At 39.7% G+C, this 20,599-nt stretch overlaps 1 protein-coding gene across 1 annotated transcript; it reads right to left on the bottom strand.

The window, feature by feature from the left end:
* Positions 1–14,348: 14,348 nt before the first annotated feature.
* On the bottom strand, positions 14,349–16,701 carry LOC121854990 (G patch domain-containing protein 11-like). Its single transcript, XM_042349807.1, has 3 exons — positions 16,619–16,701; positions 15,479–15,720; positions 14,349–14,604 (listed from the first exon to the last, which is right to left on the bottom strand). The coding sequence occupies exons 1-3, from the start codon at positions 16,699–16,701 to the stop codon at positions 14,567–14,569; spliced, it is 363 nt and encodes a 120-aa protein (XP_042205741.1). The 3' UTR covers positions 14,349–14,566.
* Positions 16,702–20,599: the final 3,898 nt, after the last annotated feature.

Here is a 20,599-nt window from a genome sequence, read left to right as displayed (position 1 = left end):
GAATATTAAGTTTAATAAATGTGTCAAGATCATTCGTTTCACTATTCTGGATCATTTTCATCCTAATAAATTAACCTGATACATTTACTTTACTTTAAATAAGCTATTTAGTGGTGTTGGTAAAAGGGTGGGAATACTGAATTTTCATAAGATTTCAAGTTAAAATTTACCTAGCAAAAAATGAAAACCTTTCAAATCTGAAGATATCACATGATTCTGCACATAGAACTACATCATTAATACCATGGGCCGATTTTTCAAACTCCAAAAAAAAAAATTCGCCTCCGTATGACACACAATAATATATATTTCATTAGCCCAATAAAGCACGCGGACGTCTACATATAATCAACACCTCACCCCACCAGGATTCAAACCCAAAATCTGATAATTGTGACCAGGGAATGCTACCTGTGGACCACCAGGACAATATAAGCAGTCCTAGACTCTGTTATATTTCACACAAAGCCTGTTGAATGAGCTTATGGCGCCGTGAACCTCTAATGGGGACCACCCGTGCCGCTTAGGTGATCAGAGCAACGTTTTACCAAGTCCGGCTTCGAAACATGAGGAGCCATATCTATTTCATTAACCCAATAAAGCACGCACACTTCTAAATATAATCAACACCTCACCCCACCAGGATTTGAACCCACGATCTTATAATTGTGACCGAGGAACAATACCAGTCTGGGCCACCAAGACACTATAAGCAGTCCAAGACACTGTTATATTTCACACAAAGCCTGTTGAACGAACTTATGGCGCCGTGAACCTCTAATGGGGGCCACCCCTGCCGCTTAGGTGATCAGAGCAACGTTTAACCAAATCCGGCTTCGAAACACGAGGATCCATATCTATTTCATTAGCCCAATAAAGCACGCACACTTCTACATATAATCAACACCTCACCCCACCAGGATTCGAACCCAGGATCTTATAATTGTGACCGGGGAACGCTACCTCTGGGCCACCAGGACACTAAAAGCAGTCCTAGACTCTGTTATATTTCACACAAAGCCTCATGTTCAATGAGCTTATGGTGCCGTGAACCTCTAATGGGGACCACCCGTGCCACTTAGGTGATCAGAGAAACGTTTTACCAAATCCGGCTTCGAAATACGATTATCGATATATATTTCATTAGCCTAATAAAGCACGCATATTTCTACATATAATCAACACCTCACCCCACCAGGATTCGAACCCACGATCTTATAATTGTGACCGGGGAATGGTACCTCTGGGCCACCAGGACACTAAAAGCAGTCCTAGACTCTGTTATATTTCACACAAAGCCTGTTCAACGAGCTTATGGCACTGTGAACCTCTTATGGGGACCACCCGTGCCGCTCAGGTGATAAGAGCAACGTTTTACCAAATGCGGATTGGAAACACGAGGATCCATATATATTTCATTAGCCCAATAAAGCACGCGGACATCTACATATAATCAACACCTCACCCCAACAGGATTCGAACCCAAGCTCTTATAATTGTGACCGGGGAACACTACCTCTGGGTCACCAGGACACTAAAAGCAGTCCTAGACTCTGTTATATTTCACACAAAGCCTGTTCAATGAGCTTATGGCACCGTGAACCTCTAATAGGGACCACCCGTGCCGCTTAGGTGATCAGAACAACGTTTACCAAATCAGGCTTGGAAACACGAGGATCCATATATATTTCATTAGCCCAATAAAGCACGCGGACTTCTACATATAATCAACACCTCACACCCAACAGGATATGAACCCACGATCTTATAATTGTGACCGGAGAATGCTACCTCTGGGCCACCAGGACAATAAAAGCAGTCCTAGACTCTGTTATATTTCACGCAAAGCCTGTTCAACGAGCTTATGGCGCCGTGAACCTCTACTGGGGACCACCAGTGCCGTTTAGGTGTTCAGAGCAACGTCTTACCAAATCCGGCTTCGAAACACGAGGATCCATGTCTACTTCATTCGCCCAATAAAGCACGCGGACTTCGAAAATATAATCAACACCTCACCCCAGCAGGATTCAAACCCAAAATCGTATAATTGTGAATAGGGAACGCTACCTGTGGACCACCAGGACACTAAATGCAGTCCTAGACTCTGTTATATTTCACGCAAAACCTGTTCAACGAGCTTATGGCGCCGTGAACCTCTACTGGGGACCACCAGTGCCGCTTAGGTGTTCAGAGCAACGTTTTACCAAATCCGGCTTCGAAACACGAGGATCGATATATATTTCATTCGCCTAATAAAGCACGCAGATTTCTACTGTTACGAGTTGGGGATTTATAATATAGTTAAACGTCTACCCAGATCCCAACAGGTAACAACAAGAAAAAAACAAAGACAATCGGACTATAAATGGGTAGACAAAGGTTGAGAGCTTTTTTTGTGTATAATAAAGTACCATAAATCCCTTAACAAAATATTCAGCTATTAAATTACCCTTAACCAAACTTAACCTAAACATTAACAGTATATACATAATAATAAAACATAAAACAATCTTGAAGCAAGTGGACGTGGGAGAGGCAATTCAAGATTACAAATACTTAAGTGAGGAGCTGAGATGGCTGACGAGTAAGGCTGAGTATTGTAGAAGACGGTAGGTAGTCACTGCGCCGTAGGTTTAGAGGATAGATGATCCTGTGGTCACTTCCCAGAGCCAAGTCCCTCTCCTCGAATTGGAGCTCACAAAGAAGACTTGGAGGAAGTGACGCAACAACCAGGATATGGAGAAGGGAAACCCCGGAGTGTTAACTAAGACGAGTCATACTCGTGTCTCGTCCCTAGATGGCGTTGCTCGTGGTGCTGGGTAGGTAGATCAGGACAATAGATGGCGTGGTTCGTAGTGCTGGGTGGAGGGGTTCGTAACACATCCCCTCTCCAAAGACCTCCGTAGCGTGGGCGCGAAGGAGGTGATCACCTGGTGCGTCTGGAGAGTAGCTGCTGCATTTCCACTGGAGCTCGGGATAAGGAGTCTGCAATCAGGTTGTCCACCCCCTTTATGTGCCGGACTTGTAGATTATAGGGCTGGGTGAGGACAGCCCAGCGGAGGATTCGCTGGTTGGAGGTCTCGTTGGTTTGGATGAACGTGAGTGGGTTATGGTCGGTGAAGACTAGGGTTGTTTGTGGGCAAGACTGGAGGTAACATTCAAACTTTATTGCCAAAATCAGAGCCAGGGCCTCCTTCTCTATGGTCGAGTAGTTGGTCTGATGTTTTTTCAACTTGGCGGAGTAGTATGCCACAGGGTGAAGGACATCAGTGGTTGGGTCGGGTTGTAGGAGCACAGCCCCCACTCCGACACCACTAGCGTCGATTTGCAGATGGAAGGGCGAGGTGTAGTCAGGGGGGTGGACTACAGGCTTGGAGGCAAGGAAGGCTTTGAGGCGGTGGAAAGACTGGTCGCACTTCTGGTTCCAGATGTAAGGGACCGCAGAACTGGTAAGGTCTGTGAGGGGTCCGGCCACGCTGGAGAAGTTACTGCAGAACCGACGGTAGTAGCCGCACATTCCCAGGAAGTGCATGAGTTCCTTCCTCGTCCTTGGAGTGGGGAAGGATAAGATGGCTCTAACGTTTGCGTCCTTGGGTCTCACCATACCATGCCCAACGATATGTCCCAGGTAAGTCACTGATGCCCGGCCAAAAGCAGATTTAGCCAGGTTTATGGTGAATCCAGTCTCTTGCAGTCGTGCGAACAGTATCTCCAAACGCATCAGATGTTCGTCCCAGCCGTCCGACACCACCACCAGGTCATCCAGGTAGGCGAACGTCCCACCTAGGTCCTGAATAAGGTAGTTGATGGCCCTCTGGAATGTGGCCGGAGCATTAGAAAAGCCAAACGCCATAACCAAATATTGAAAAAGACCAAATGGAGTTATAAATGCCGAGATTATTTTTGCCCTATCCGTGAGTCCCACTTGATAATATCCTTTCAATAAGTCCACCGTACTGATAAATTTGGCACAGCCTATGCTGTCTTTTATATCTTCAATCAAAGGTAAGGGTAGGAGTCTGAGACAGTGACCTGGTTCACTTTACGATAATCGGTACAGAAACGAAAAGTGCCATCGGGTTTTGGAATGAGAAGGCAAGGTGAAGCCCAGGGGGAGGTACTAGGCTCAGCTAAGTTATGTTTTAACAAAAAAATCTACCTCCTTTTTCATAATCTCTTTTTTTTTGTGGATTTAGTCGATAGGCTGATTGCCTAATGGGTTGTACATCATCCGAGATTAGCTTAATATCATGTTTAAGTATATTGCAAAACCCTGGGAGGTCTGATGTGACTTTAGGAAATGTTGATAATAACTTAGTGAGATCTTTTGCTTGAGATGGATTCAGAACAGAAAAATACTCATCCAAGTTGTTGAGTATGTGACTGTTAGCAGGGTTTTCTTTAGGTAGAGGGAAGCCTAAATTCTCCAATAGGTCCATGTCATCTGTCTCCGGCTCCGGCCCTGACAAAACCGTATGCAATACAGGTTGACTTATAGCCTCTGGGATGTCTTCCTCTGACTGCCTGGAATGGTAAAGTTTCATGAGATTAATGTGAACAAGTTGTGAATCTTTTCTGCGATCAGGATTATGGACTATATAGTTGAGGGGAGATAGTTTATTAGCATCGACTTGAAAGTTTTGATGGAACCGTTCCAAGCAACCTTGGGACGGTGGGTGGTAAGCTGAAGATGTACAATGGTCCACACTGGGGTCTTTCATCACCTGTTTGAACAAAGATGGATCAGATTGTTGGGCTGTAATGAGCTCATCCTTACTAATGGTCTTATTGTACAGATCTTCTGTGGGTAGTAAGATATTGGAGGTGGTTTTAGATAAAGAGGGCCCATTTCGCACACTCTGTGACCGGGTGACAGCACAAGATGGGAAAAGGTGAGGAATAGTTTCTTCAAGGTCAGTGGTGGAGTTGACAGGTAAGGGAGAGTCGACTGTCTTTATGTTAGGAACCACTAGATCTCCTACCAAGTCATTACCCAATAATAAATGAATGCCGCTCACAGGCAATGGATCTTTCCTAATGGCCATTTGCACTTCCCCAGTAATCAAGGGACATTGGAGGTGCACTTTAGCTAAAGGATAGGAAGAATGGGATGAGAGATCTGAAATTAGAACACTCTCATTAGTAAATGCGGTAGATATATCAGGAATGACGTTAAACAGGAGGATAGATTGTGCTGCGCCCGTATCACGTAGTATACGAATAGGGAAAGAACGAGACCCCTCTATGATTGAAATTTTTCCCTCATAGGTGAATGAAGAGAAGAGACCCTGATGGGGCCTTTCCACATTGGTGGTTGCTATTGGTTTGGATTTGGGATCCAGGGAACTACTTTTAGCAATTCGACACTTTGGGTGTTTACAAGTCTGGATCATATGGCCTGGGTTTTTACAGTAAGAACAATAAAACTTGGTTGCATTAGGGGGGGTAGGTGTGGGACCTTTCGACCTACCACTCACGTCCCCAAGGTTATCATCAGAGGAGGACCTAACATGCCGGAAAGTACCACGTTCCCTACGGCACAGTGACTCCACCAGCAAGGCGTACTCATCAGCCAGCTCAGCGGCACGTCCCAAATTAACCTCTCCACGATCCTCCACATGCTTCAAGATGTGAAATGGTATCTTGCTCTTCCACTCCTCCAGGACTACCAAGTTTAACAAATCCTGAGGTGGCCATTAAGAAAACCTAGATAAATTAATTAATGGTCAAAAGATAAGATAAGTGGATTACCCTAGAAAATATCACGGCAGTGGATAACCAGAAAGTCCCGGAAACTACCCAAGTTATACCTAGGGAACTTACACTTATGAATATTGTTCTTCTGAGAAGATCCTTAGATAAGGATAAGAGACTTGAAACAGGAAGGGCGTATTACGGCATTTTATATAAAGATCCGGATTAACAACCCTTGAGTAAACAGGAAGAGCGTATTACGGCATTAATATAAAGATCCGGATTAACAACTCTGAGATACTTGAAAGAGGAAGGGCGTATTACGGCATTTATATAAAGATCCGGATTAACAACCCTGAGATACTTGAAACAGGAAGGGCGTATTACAGCATTAATATAAAGATCCGGATTAACAACCCTGAGATACTTGAAAGAGGAAAGGCGTATTACGGCATTTTATATAAAGATCCGGATTAACAACCCTGAGATACTTGAAAGAGGAAGGGCGTATTACGGCATTAATATAAAGATCCGGATTAACAACCCTTGAGTTTGGAATGATTGACCCCGAATGAGATAATGAGAAGAACAATAATGGAGGCTTTATAATTATGGGGTCCTGGTAGAGCGGGGCGTCCCAAGATATCACTTCACCCTAAACTAGTGACTATGGAACAGCCTACTCTGGAGTGAGGGTACGGCATTAAACAGATCCGGATTCTTCCCTACACTAGATAAGACTTACTACACGACTGCCACGTGTAATAACAGGTAAGCGTTATGACACTTGGAACCTAATATCCTACGTCTGTCACTCTTACTGTACGGTAATACCAATATATGCACACACATATGAAGGAAACTTTAAACCACCGTAAAGCAATAGTGAACAGAAGTGACTGGGAGGAATAATTAACAAGGAGTTACAAGGGAGGAAGGAATATGGTACTTAAGGTCGTATCCTGTCAAGGTCGCCATTTGTTAGGAGTTGGGGATTTAGAATATAGTTAAAAGTCTACCCAGATCCCAACAGGCAACAACAAAAAAAAACAAAGACAATCGGACTATAAAAGGGTAGACAAAGGATGCGAGTTTTTGTTGTGTATAATAAAGTACCATAAATTCCTTAACAAAATATTCAGCTTCCTATAAATTACCCTTAACCAAACTTAACCTAAACATTAACAGTATATACATATTAATAAAACATAAAACAATCGTGAAGCAAGGTGGAGGTGGGAGAGGCAATACAAGATTACAAATACTTAAGTGAGGAGCTGAGATGGCTGACGAGTAAGGCTGAGTATTGTAGAAGACGGTAGGTAGTCACTGTGCCGTAGGTTTAGAGGATAGATGATCCTGTGGTCACTTCCCAGAGTGTAGTGCTCTCTCCTCGAACTCGAGCTGACAAAGAAGACTTGGAGGAAGTGACGCAACAACCAGGATATGGAGAAGGGAAACCCCGGAGTGGTAACTAAGACGAGTCATACTCGTGTCTCGTCCCTAGATGGCGTTGCCCGTGGTGCTGGGTAGGTAGATCAGGACAATAGATGGCGTGGTTCGTAGTGCTGGGTAGGTAGATCATGACAATTGGTGGAGGGGTTCGTAACACAGGCGACCAGGTGAATACGCGCGGCAAATTTAAACTGTCTTGAGAGCGTTATTTAAAACACAGGGATGCGTAAATTAGCTTTTGGTGTTAATTGAACAATCGCGTTTTTCCAAAAACGCTTTAATCAAACACGAGTTACCTTTACATGTCATTACTAAATGTAAAAAAAGTAACACTTAGCAGCACTGCAGGTGAAGAATGAAGCATCATAGTAGGTGACACAGATGCATGATAGGTGACACAGAGGTATGATAGGCGACACAGAGGTATGATAGGTGACATAGAGGTATGATAGGTAACACAGAGGTATGATATGTGACACAGAGGCATGATAGGTGACACAGAGGTATGGTAGGTGACACAGATGCATGATAGGTGACACAGAGGTATGATAGGTGACACAGAGGTATGATAGGTGACACAGATGCATGATAGGTGACATAGAGGTATGATAGGTGACAGATGCAGAATGACAGGTATGATGGGTGACAGGTATGAGGTGACAGGGATGGGTGCAGATGCATGATGGGTGACACAGAGGTATTATGGGTGACATAGGGGTATGATGGGTGACACAGGTATTATGGGTGACACAAAGGCATGGTGGGTGACACAGAGGTATGATGGGTGACACAGATGCATGATTGGTGACATAGAGGTATGATAGGTGACAGAGGTATGATAGGTGACACAGATGCATGATAGGTGGCATAGAGGTATGATAGGTGACAGAGGTATGATAGGTGACACAGATGCATGATAGGTGGCATAGAGGTATGATAGGTGACACAGAAGTATGATAGGTGACACAGATGCATGATAGGTGACATAGAGGTATGATAGGTGACAGAGGTATGATAGGTGACACAGATGCATGATAGGTGGCATAGAGGTATGATAGGTGACACAGAAGTATGATAGGTGACACAGAGGTATTGTAGGTGACACAAAGGCATGGTAGGTGATGCAGGTGGCCAGATGGATTCCAAGACGATATCCATGCCAATTTATCTATTGCCGAGTTATCGAGGGTTTACTGCATCTGCAAATAGTTTTATGCAGGTAATCAAAACAAAATTATTAAATCTATACGTAAGCACGAGTATAACACAAATTGCAGTGCATGGCTGCCACTCAAGCTCCCAAATGTAAACATTCCTCGCTCAAAGTTTCTATATTTTTTTGCATAAATTATACATGTGTTTATAAATGCTTTTTATTTTCAAAATTCAACTAAAATAATAATTGTAAATTATTGGTTTAATATAATGCATAAAAATATTACATAATTTTTTTTTTACTCAAATAAATGAATTTCTTTACTTACATGTTGTTAGATGTTGGAGCATTTGGTGATGTGCTTCCCCTCTCTCACCCTTTCCCCCCTTCTCTGTGCCCCACAGTGTCATACTTAGCCCGAACAAGGTGATTAAATCTAGTTTTAGTGGGAGTATGAATAGTGCATACTTATGAGGGAGATGAACTGTCACAAGGTAAGCCGTGCTGAGATACTATATGTGCAACACTCTTTTTTTTTTATTTTTAGCCACAATGACATGCAGGGAAGTTCCTTTCACATTAGGAATGTTTGTTGAAGGGCCAGACAAACTATCACATGCACTAAAAGGGCCAGGGACAATTGGAGAGGCCTCAGGAAGCACCACACTACCTCCACGTGATACGATCTCCTTGTACATTTTACGTTTTCCCACCCCTCCACCTTAGCCAGCAAAACAAGGCATGGTTTAAAACTATCACAACACTGTTACCAATAAATTAAATCACTGTGATAAACAAGAAATCAGCACAAGCCACGAGAAAATGGTGGTCAAGGTTACGTCCTGTGTCACTGAACCACGAGGGGCAACTGGTGTGGTCACTCACCAGTCTTGCATGTCTAACATTTAAACACAAACATAAAATTATTTTATTGTAATTTTTGAGTTCATACGCAAATTTGCGTATGAAAACTCCAAGTGTTAATTATAATGAATCATACACCATAAGAGGCTGATCATACGAGAATATAATATTGAGTCAATGAAAGAATCCTGGTGAACAGGATAATGCCCAGTCCCCCATACACCCCTAGCCTGTTTATATACACAGGGGTGGTAGAGATGTGTGGCACACAGATATGATACATATAAAGGCAAGACTTGGACTGTGGCATGTGCTGTGTGCGACGCCAACTCACAAACATTTAATCTCATGTACAAACACACATACCATCCCAACTACTGCTGGATATCCTTGAATTTTTTAAATACTGTAAAGTATTTCAGATGAATAGAGGAGTGGTCCGAAGCACAATAGAAAATCCGAAAATAGCGAAAAAAGAGAATTCCAGTGTAGTGAAGTCTAGTGTGTAGAGGTTCTACTGTATCTGTACAGCACCAAAGCAAGGACGAAATCAATTTAGTTGAATATGAGGAACTTTGACAAGGATACTAAGCATGATTTGAGTAGTTGGAGAATGTTTTAAATGTGTGGTTAGAGGAAAGGTTGCAGAAGAGCATCCTGTTACTGGCTTCATTTCACTGTAATTCTTTATTTATACTCAAGAGAAAGATCTTGTTTAAAAGAGTACTGTACCCAGTACTATATCTACATACAATGTGGAAAAACATTATCATTTCCTGTACAAAGTCTACAAAAAATATTGATCTTTGTAACCTTTTAAAAGGACCTTTAACTAAATTTAAGTTAAGGATATATAAAACACTCTAAAACATGTGAAAACTTTCATAACATATTATAGTATTCAATACTTGTTTAATTTTTCATCTTGCCACCAGTTGAAGTTTATTTGGCATGAATTCCAATATTTCGGGGAATTACAGGTACTGTAATCACAACATATCTTCATTATCCAGATCTACTTGATCTTCTCCTGCAGGCAATGTACTGATAATGTGTTCCATGTTAACAACATGTGTTTCATCTGATTCCATGCATTCTCCACCAGATTAGGTCCTGTGAGTTCCCAAACCACTCCAGCACTTAATACAGTATTCTTGCACATGCTTTATGAATTTTTTTTTAGCATGATGAGATGATAAGTTCACATCCTTCTGCAGTTACAGTACTTACATATAACACTTTACAGTACAAAACAATTATATATGTGAAAACAGTTGTCGACAATCAGACTTAATCTGATTTTCAACCTGGAGATTTTTATCTCTCTTTTTTATTTTTGACGTAATAGTGTTTTACTAACCTTGTTAAGTACTTAAAGACCTTAGTTGTTGGAGCAGATGAGAAGTGTTATTTCCAGCCCCCCCCCCCCCCCGTCCCCCGCATAGATTCATTTTTCAAACTTTCGCATTGCCCGGACTGGGGTCTGCCCCAATTAGTTTGGTGCATTAGGGTTTTTATTGTACTTTCATTATTCTGTAGTGTTTAACATCACGTTATTTACAGTATTTAAATTATTTGTTATGTATGGTATATTATTGTTGTTTTGTAGGACAAGGCTGTGCTTTAACATAACCTAAACTATGTAATTAACGCTCTTCCAATTTACAAACTGGGACTAAGAACGTAACCCGTTTGTAACCCAGGAAAACTACCTGTAATAATAATCAAGAGAAAGTAATGTGTATTATTTAATTATCTTTGATGCTGACAATAATAATCTGAGGCTTTCTGTGTGACAGTGATGAATGAGCAAAATTTATGTTTCAGAAAGATTCCATCAAAGTTTTAAAAATGAAAATATCCACCCGCGATGATATAAAAAATAGTACTGTACCTATATTATTTTCACAGTTCCATATCTTTGAGTTTCTTACAAGCTCCACCTGACACACTAGACTGCAAATCACTATCCTCCAAAAATTTACGAATGCAAAAAGCGCAAATTTATAACATATACTGTACATGGAAGCATCACAATTTTATGTTGACTGAGGCAGATTGATCTCACACTGATCCGGAATCCACACGGCCCAGCTTACACTGACTTACAACCAAGTGAAATTATTAATCTTTGTTGTCTTGCTGAAATCGCAGTTAAATGATTAATTTTCACACAATTTCTACAGTATATTATTAGTCAAGAATCCAAGCATGCTGGCAGAGCACCAAGTAATTTTCTAAATGGTGTACTGCATACTAAGCTGATGCAAGAGTGGTACCCCACAAAATCTTAAATAAAAAATTTTTATTACAGAATATAGGTACAGTTGTACCACGGTTAAGCGGTCAATTGAACCCACAGGGTACCGCGTTAAGTGAAAACTGCGTTAAGTGAACAACAGAACATATGGGATTAATTCCAATAGAGACTGGCCCGACCCCCAAACTCCACTTTTTGACGACACACAACTACTGTTGACCCTCGTTAATTCGGACTAATAGGGGGGGAGGGTGTCCGTTTTAGCCGATTGTCCGAATTAACCGATTTAGGGGTTAATATCGCATTATATTTCAAAGTCATTGTTTCCGTCACGATTTTATTGCACTTTCCACTGTAATACGTAAGTAATTTCAGCAAAAATATTACATTTCCGTGAATGTATTATATCAAGCACAGTATGAATAGAATATCATTGTAATATAACAGTATTTTAACCGAAAACTAGTAAAAAAACGAATAACATCTCAAGAACATCAAAAGCTTAGGTAAAGTCTTTTGTTTTCGTCATGTATTTTATCCTATTTTACATTGAAATACATCACGTTTCAGCAAAACTACTATTTATTTCCGAGAATATATTCATTCAGGCGTAGTTTAGGTAAAATATACGTGTGGTGTAACAGTTTTTTAACCGAAAACGATTCGAAAAACACGTACCCTCTAGCCCTGTTCAAGGAGAGGACTGGGAGAAGCTGTTTGGTGCTGCAGACGATGACAAGGAAAATGATTTGCATGGATTTTAATAAAAATATTCAGAAATATGGTATCGTAGTATTTATTCAAGTCAATTAGGATAGAATATTATTGTAATACAACGGGTTTTTTTAACTGAAAACCAATCGAAAAGCGATTACGGTAACATCTTTTGAACGAACGAAAGCGAAAGTCATTGTTTTCGTCACGATTTTATCGCACTTTCCACTGTAATACGTATGTAATTTCAGCAAAAATATTACATTTCCGTGAATGTATTATATCAAGCACAGTATGAATAGAATACCATTGTAATATAACAGTATTTTAACCAAAAACTATTAAAAAAAACGAGTAACTTCTCTTGAACATCGGAAGGTTAGGTAAAATCTTTTGTTTTCGTCATGTATTTTATCCTATTTTACATTAAAATACATCACGTTTCAGCAAAACTACTATTTATTTCCGAGAATATATTCATTCAGGCGCAGTTTAGGTAAAATATACGTGTGATGTAACAGCTTTTTAACTGAAAACGATTCGAAAAACACGTGTACCGTCTAGCTGATTGATACTCAACAGCTGGTGGTGCGTCATGCGTCGTTGTAAACAATAGGAGGTTGAAGTAGATTACCGGGTATTATAGTACGTGTGAAATATCGAAAAGGTTTTTATTACCGGTATTTTTTGTAGATCAATGAGTACTGTGATACCGTATATGATATGATAAGTTAGGCTATGCTAAGAACTTCAACATTGACTACTGAAAACACGTTGTAAGGTAATTTAGCCTATTGAAAGTTGGTGAGCTTCATTTGCTGAAGGAACTGCACAACTTTTCATTACTAATTGGTACATATTTTACGTTTCCATTGTTTACTGGCAGTAAATGGAAAATATTTTTCATGTCTGAAGCTAAAAGTTGCATCCCCCCCCCCCCACACTAGTGGTGGAGATGTTACATTTAACCAAAAAGATGCTGGTGTTTTATCCCAGCAGTGGGTGGACCAGCATTTTAGCTTAAGGTCCGCGTAGGTAATATTCCTAAAAAGAAAAAAGAAAAGAAAAAAAGTTCGTTCAGATTTTGTCGGAATTATCCGAAATCCGGATTAAAGGGGTCCGAATTAACGAGGGTCGACTGTATGTTGTAGTAAAAATAACATCTTAATTTTATGATGGTACATGCACACAATTAATACTTAAGAGAAATAGAGAAATACAGTCGCCAAGTTAATGTCCATTCAAATAATGGATTCGACTCCGTCCCCCTCTTCTCACACTACACTGCTGGCTCTTCCCTCTCTGAGAAATTTTTGGGGGAAAACCACTAGATTTTAATAAATAATACCTCAAACTAAAGTTAGGATAATATAATTGACATTGCTGGATTCCTTGTAAGACCAGGAATATTTTGAATATAAATGTCATATATTTTGCATAAAAGATAACATATTTACTCAGAGTAAACATTATATCTAAAATTTGTATGTCTAATGCAAAATCTATGATGTTTATATTCAAAATGATCATCAAACTGTAAGAATTCCAGCAATGTAAATTATATTTTGGCCGGGTAATTTGTATGAATTTTATGAGCTAAAACAAAAATCTTCAGTTAATAAAAAAAAAAATATTCTTCACGACACTATCTGTCAATCAAAGTACCCCACCTTGCCTCCCCCCCTCTTCCAGCCGCGCCAGGTGGTCGGTCCGTCCCAACCCTCCCTACCAGAGAAGCTTTAGGAGAAAATAGTAATTTACATTTTTAGTAATAAATAATAACTCAGATTAAAGTTAGGATAATATAATTGACATTGCTGGATTCCTTGTAAGACCAGGAATATTTTGAATATAAATGTCATATATTTTGCACAAAAGATAACATATTTACTCAGAGTAAACAATATATCTAAAATTTGTATGTCTAATGCAAAATCTATGATGTTTATATTCAAAATGATCATCATATTGTAAGAATTCCAGCAATGTAAATTATATTCTGGCCGGGTAATTTGTATGAATTTTATGAGCTAAAAACAAAAACAAAAAAATATTATACTTCACCGCGTATATGAGTAGATGAACCGCGTTAAGTGAAAGTTCGGTTCTGGCGAGGCACCGCGTATATGAGAAATCGCGTGAAGTGAAACCGCGTTAAGCGCGGTACAACTGTATTTCATATTCTACAGAAACCACAAATATCGAAGATCTATTGTATTCGAAAGCCATTTTCCATTAAAAAAACATATCGTCATAATATAATACACTGTACTGTAGCAAGATCTCCTGAGATAATTCCAGAGCAGATGTGATGCAGATCATTCAGTATTTCTAATAGCACTGTATACAGTACAGTACAGTATAACCTTGAAGATATCAAGCAGGACAAGATTTTTTTTTCTATCCTAAAATATTAACACACTTTACCACTCTAAGATGACTGGCATGACTTGGGAAGACTCTGCAAGAGAGAAATCTCTTCAAATAAACTCATAAGACAGCATCATATGACAATATGACATATAATGATAAACAAGGATATTTATCTTATCTGCTATGTGCACTGCCCCCAAGGGGGAAATCACAAAGAAGATCCTCCAGGCCACCCAATCAAAATAAATCTTCTTTGCATTATCTATTTCTCTTATTCCCCTCCCCTGTTCTCTCCCTAATGCATCATTCCTCCTCTTCTTTCTAAAATGTAGGCTGTTATCCTCTACCCAATGCTCCTGCACACCCACTCTCCCATCATCTCCACTTGCATCCTTTTCATATATCCATGCCACCTAAATGAACATCTCTTCACTCAATCCACTACACAATCTACATCCTCTACATCTCCCTATTCTGGACAGCCAGTTCACATTGATATGTCTTACCCCTTTCACTCTGTTAATCCTAAATACACACTCAAGGAACTCATTTTAGAGCATACTGTTGCCTACTTAGCCCATGATTCACTGCGATAAGATATAAACTATTATACAAACTCTCAGTTCCTTCTTCAACTTGGCTCAAAGTTTACATTCTTAGTGATACATCTCAGTTCTCCAATTAATATCCTGTCATAATATTATTCTCTCCCTAATATCACTCAAAGTGCACCATTTCTATTTAATTCACCAAACAAAGGTAGTCTAGAATTATTCAAGGCTGTTTTAGTGTTGAGTTAATTGTATGCCTGGTAGTACTAAGCTGTTCAATAAGTTAGTTAGTCACTGACTGAGGAAAAACAGTTATTTGCCTGACTATTACAACCATACATTAAACTCAATAATTTGAATAAGGTGACTTTCAAACAAATTTTCTGAAAACTTTGATGAATGGGGACTTACTCTGCTTTCCAAGGCTTGTTCCAGGTTTGTACCCCATTTTCTGAAGCATTGAGAAGCCTTTATTCGAAGAGCTAATGGCAGTGCTGAGACCTTCCTCTAATCGTTCCTTCTGCACCTCTTTCATGGTCTTAAATTTTGTTTGCTGTTTAACATCCTTAATTTTCTTCTTTTTCTCCATCTCTGCTTGCCGTTTAGAAGAATGGGAAAACATGAGTCCTGGTCTGATGTCATCTTTGCCAACACTGAAGAAGAGTTAATATTATTTTGTAGGTAATTCTCTTTGTTGTGTTAACACCACAGCATTAAATATGACAGGAATACAGGATTTAATAGATCACAAGAAATAAACAGCTTCAGCTGAATTGGGAAAAATTGGAGATTGGCCCTGAAATTCAATTTTATATATAGTTCAGCAAAGATCAGGCAACTCATGTACAGTCAGAATATCTAGGGACTTTAAAATCCAAGGTCCCAAGAACCCTGACATGTGTGTCAGGAAGTAATAAACCAAATATGAAATTCATCATCATTATGTAGCAGTTAAATTAAATACTGTACTGTACTTACACAACAAAAGTACCATACACACCTAATCAGGCCAAGGCCAAACTGTGCTGGTGCACACTGTAACTAATGAGAAGAAAACCATCATTAAACTATGTAGTATTTTAGTAGGAACACACCACTGAGAACTGCTAGACTTTGAGCCATTCCTGCTATAATCATACAGAGTTCAGAGACCTTCTTTTAATTACAGTACTTGTAGTGAAGTTGGAAAGCTTGTGTCATTAAATAACTTGTGGTGTAAGAATCAAACACATTAGTGAATTTTAAATGATGATTTTATTAATGTGGAGTGTACAACTGTGCAACAGTGACAACAAAGTGATGAAATACCAGCAGTTATCTCTAACCAACTACGATTTTTAGTACAGTATACACATTTTATATTTTTTAGTACACTGTTTTACTAACTACAGTATCCAGTTTGAAGTATCCACACTTTGTAAGATATTTCTAATTCAAAGAAGCAGAAACGCTCACTGGATCAGGTTTGTCAAATAGTTCATCTTGTTCACTTCGTCGTGTATGTTCCTCAAACATCAATTCATTTTCATCTATCACGCCCAGATCCTCTACCTTCTCGGCTCTTTTAACTCAATGGGTGCAGTAGGAAAGCAGATCACCAAAAGATCTTGCCTGGCAGACAAAGGTTTCCCCATAATCCCTAAGAGACCAAAGATGGGTGCAGTAAGAGAACAGATCACCAGTAGATTTTGCCTGGCAGAAACCATGCTGGTGATCCAACAAATGAGAAAGGCGTTTAAGGCGACAGAGAAAATGAAGTTTATAGTTTCAAAAATCTTAGAGAGGGATGAAGTTGGGCAATGGGACGATAGTTAGAGGGATTAGAATAGTAACCCTTTTTTGGGATGGGCTGAACCAAGGTATGCTTCCAAGAAGAAAGAAAGTTTAGGTTTTGAGGCAAAGGTGAAAGAGGCGAGCAAGTACAGGGGCCAGAACCTCAGCACACAAGGTGTCCCGTCTGGTCTATGCTCCTTACTCACATCCATATTGGATAACTTACCAACAATCAACTCTATAATTGGAGATTATAGGAATGAGCATAGGTTCAGTAGGAGGAGTAGGAGGGGTAGAGTTGGAGGAAAATAAGGTGCCAAAGAGATTAGCTTTATTAGAGAGAGTGTTGGCTATAGTGGTATCAGGTCGGAAAAGAGGAGAAAAAGAGGGAGTGCAGAAGTTATTCCAGATGTTTTTGGTTAAGGACAAGAAAGATTTACTAAAAGAAGAGTTAGTCAGGTCAGCACTTTTTTAAAAGTCAGGTCAGCACTTTTTTAAAAATAAAGTTCCACTTAGTCCTATTAAGACTTACAACGATTCCTGGAAGCAATGGAAGAGGAGTGAGTAACAGCAAGAGATAGTTTCATAACTCGATATGCCCTATCTCTCTCTCTCTACATGCAAGAGAACAGGAGCAATCAACCCATGATTGTACAGTAAAGTGAAAGCTTTGGTAGAAGATGGGATAAATGCACTCATACCACCCATTATAACCCTGGCAATGCTGTCAGCACATACCAAGGCATCCTGAGTGGAAAAGCAACATTCATCCCAGAGAAGATTTCTTGCAAAAATTGTCAGTGTGCCCTCCGATATTGTCACAGGTGACGTTTAAACAGGAGTGGGAGAGTTGGTCGCGCCCAGTTTGATTTAATAGAAATAAGATTGTGATCAGAAAATCCTAAGGGGGCAGAAATTGAGTATAAATAGTGTGAGGGGTTAGAGGTAAAATAAAGATCAAGAATGTGAACAAGTAGGTTGTGTCGATCTGGAACAAGTGTAGTGTGTTTAATTATTTGTTCCAGATCATTAAATAAGGAAAAGAGACTCTACCTGGGTCATCCACTGCAGAGCCAAGGCACTCTCTGTGATGTACAGTCCTCCAAAAAAGCTTCTGAACGGTTAGTCATTCTACATCCACGACCTTTGGGCATGAATGAATATACAGTATACTCTTTCAAATGATATGAATCCTCTGAGGCTTCAGATTATACAGGCCTGCCTCACTTATCGCAAAGGTTACGGGCATGAATATCGAAATTGTGAATAGCGGAGCAATTTCTCCCATAAGAAATAATGTAAATAGGGGGGATACGGGCATCGCGGTGGTCACGGCCGTCAGATTTTAACACTTGTTTTACTCAATATTTATAGAACAAAATAAATAAAGAAACAAGGGAATAATATCAAATAAACATAAAAAACAAACACTTTGAGTTTATTAGGCGTACAGTGGTCCCTCGGTTAGCGAACGGTTCGGTTAACGAAATTTCAGTTAACGAATTACCTTCCATAAGAATCTTCAATTCGGTTAACGAACAAAAATTTGATTAACGAAATCCTTACGAAAATCACGTTTTGTTGTGAGCATCAGCTGATGAGCTAGTCTGCCAATTCAGTGATCTCTTCTATGTTTACATTCGTTTCCAATGGAGTAAATATCAATAAAGTTGTACTCTTTAATATTTGTGCATGTTTTATATTAAAATTAGTAGTCATTTTAACATTTATTTAACATATTGATAATATATGCAGTACAGGGAACTAGTTACAAATATCACGTTTTGTTGTGAGCATCAGCTGATCAGCTACCCCTGCTAATTCAGTAATCTGTTCTATGTTTACATTCGTTTCCAATGGACTAAATATCAATAAAGTTGTGCTCTTTAATATTTTTGCATGTTTTAGATTAAAATTATGAGTCATTTCAACATTTATTTAACATATTGATAATATATGCAGTATAGGAAACTAGTTTGTTGTGCGCCCATCAGATGCGTGAGTTGGTCACAACAAGGTAGGTAGATAACAGGTAGCCTCACGCAGGCCCATAGGAATTCAGTAACTGGCAACTCTACTCTCGCGATCGCTAAGCCACGCCCCTTTTGCCACTTCATGCGTTTGTAATATTGTGGTATTATTATCTGTATAGATCCTTTCTCTTTCTTTTTGATGTAACTAAGTGGGCTGAGCTTAATAAGTGATGTCATCGCTAGCCAATCAGCGACGTTGGATGAAATCCAGCGGTTGCAAGTAAGATATTTATATTTATTTTATATATTTAATCAGTGGCTCCAATTAAAAAAAAAAATCTCCATTCCATACATTTATTGTACAACTTTTAATACCACCATATGCCATCAAAAATACGTAAATAAAAATTTCATTTTTATTTTCATTAGCGTAGATCCTATGATGATGTACTAGGGATCATATCAGATCATTTCATCTAGTGATTCCAATTGTAGCGACAGAAAATCTAGCAATACTTTTTGGGGGGACTGTACAGTGTTGGGGTGTGTGGATAGTAATGACTCATGACAAAAAGTGAGATAGTCAAAGAGTTCCATATTGTTGATATGGTTGGGAGAACAGAAGAGTATATGAAAAAAAGCTCATAGTTGGTAGAGATATTTTGAGCCAGATGACACCATAAAGAGAAGTTTCAACATATGTGAGTCGAACTATAGGAGTATGCGTGTTGCAGTAGATGCATGCACCCTAAGAACAGAAAGAGGTATAATGGTTGTAGTTGGAGAGCTGAAAAGGTTTGAGTGAAGCTGCCTTGGTGAGTTGAAATTCAGATAGCACAGTAGGCCCTTGCCAATAACGACTTCCACAATAACGGTAAGTTACAATAGATACCCATTTTCGATAATAACGTGTGGATTCTCTTGAATAACGGAGATTTCGTGGGAATCGTCCAAGCGCATCAATGATAGCGTTTGTTTGCCGCCATGTTGATGACGCTCCATGGAATACAGCGCTGCATCCACATTTGAGATTTTTGCCTCTATAACCAGCGGTTGCTAGGGTCGGTGATCAACAATGGCTTCTGCGTTTTTGCCTGTGGGGGCTAGGGGAGGTGGTGGAGGGAGTGATTTGCCACCTGAATGCCCGGAAACTTTTAAAGTGAATGAGAAAAAAAACCCCAAAGCGTGCCTACTCGGTCAAGGATAAAGAACAGATTGTTGAAACTCATTGAAAGTGGTGCACGGAACATTGATATTGTGAGGAAATTGAACTGTCCCGAGTCTACAGTGCGAAATATTAAGAGGAACTTAGAGAAGACCAAAAAGAGTATTGCGCTGGCTAAGAAATATTTCGTTAGTGATGGAAATGCGAGGCGAGCTATGAATGATAAAAGTGATAGAAAGTTGATGAAGACATTGGGGAAATGCCTGATGATTTTGACTTTGAGGGGTTTGATGAAGTGTTAGCGGAAGTGGGTGAACTGGGTACGAGAGACCAGCGTGGGGACTGGGACGGAGATGGGGCCATGGAAGTGGGTGGAGGTTTGACGCAGTAGCCTCCATGCCCCAGCCTCGGAACAATCATCACACCAAGCACCTCAAAAACTCCCCCAAGCTAAGTGTTATATTACTGTACTCAAATTCTTAATTTTGATGATTGAATAACAATTCTTTTTATTTCAGCTAACAAAAAGTGTTAGAAAGGCTTCAAAGGGGAAAAAATGGGTGAAATTATTAGGGTGGCGGCACCAATAAACCCTTTTTACATGCATTTTAATGTCACACA

The sequence above is a fragment of the Homarus americanus genome, unplaced genomic scaffold (genome assembly GCF_018991925.1).
Source record: "Homarus americanus isolate GMGI-L3 unplaced genomic scaffold, GMGI_Hamer_2.0 scaffold60040, whole genome shotgun sequence".
NCBI classification, from domain to species: domain Eukaryota; kingdom Metazoa; phylum Arthropoda; class Malacostraca; order Decapoda; family Nephropidae; genus Homarus; species Homarus americanus.
The sequence above is the reverse complement of the archived record's forward strand: the minus strand, read 5'-3'. Positions and strand labels throughout refer to the sequence as shown.

Bases quoted from the DNA above. Each gene is read 5' to 3' on its own strand.
- LOC121854990 (XM_042349807.1), bottom strand. From the start codon at position 16,701: ATGGGGAAACCTTTGTCTGCCAGGCAAGATCTTTTGGTGATCTGCTTT. The intron at 15,721-16,618 runs GTAGAGGATCTG...ACTCTTCTTCAG, and splicing joins GAGTTAAAAGAGCCGAGAAG to TGTTGGCAAAGATGACATCA. The intron at 14,605-15,478 runs GTAAGTCCCCAT...TCTCTCTTGCAG, and splicing joins AACAAGCCTTGGAAAGCAGA to AGTCTTCCCAAGTCATGCCA.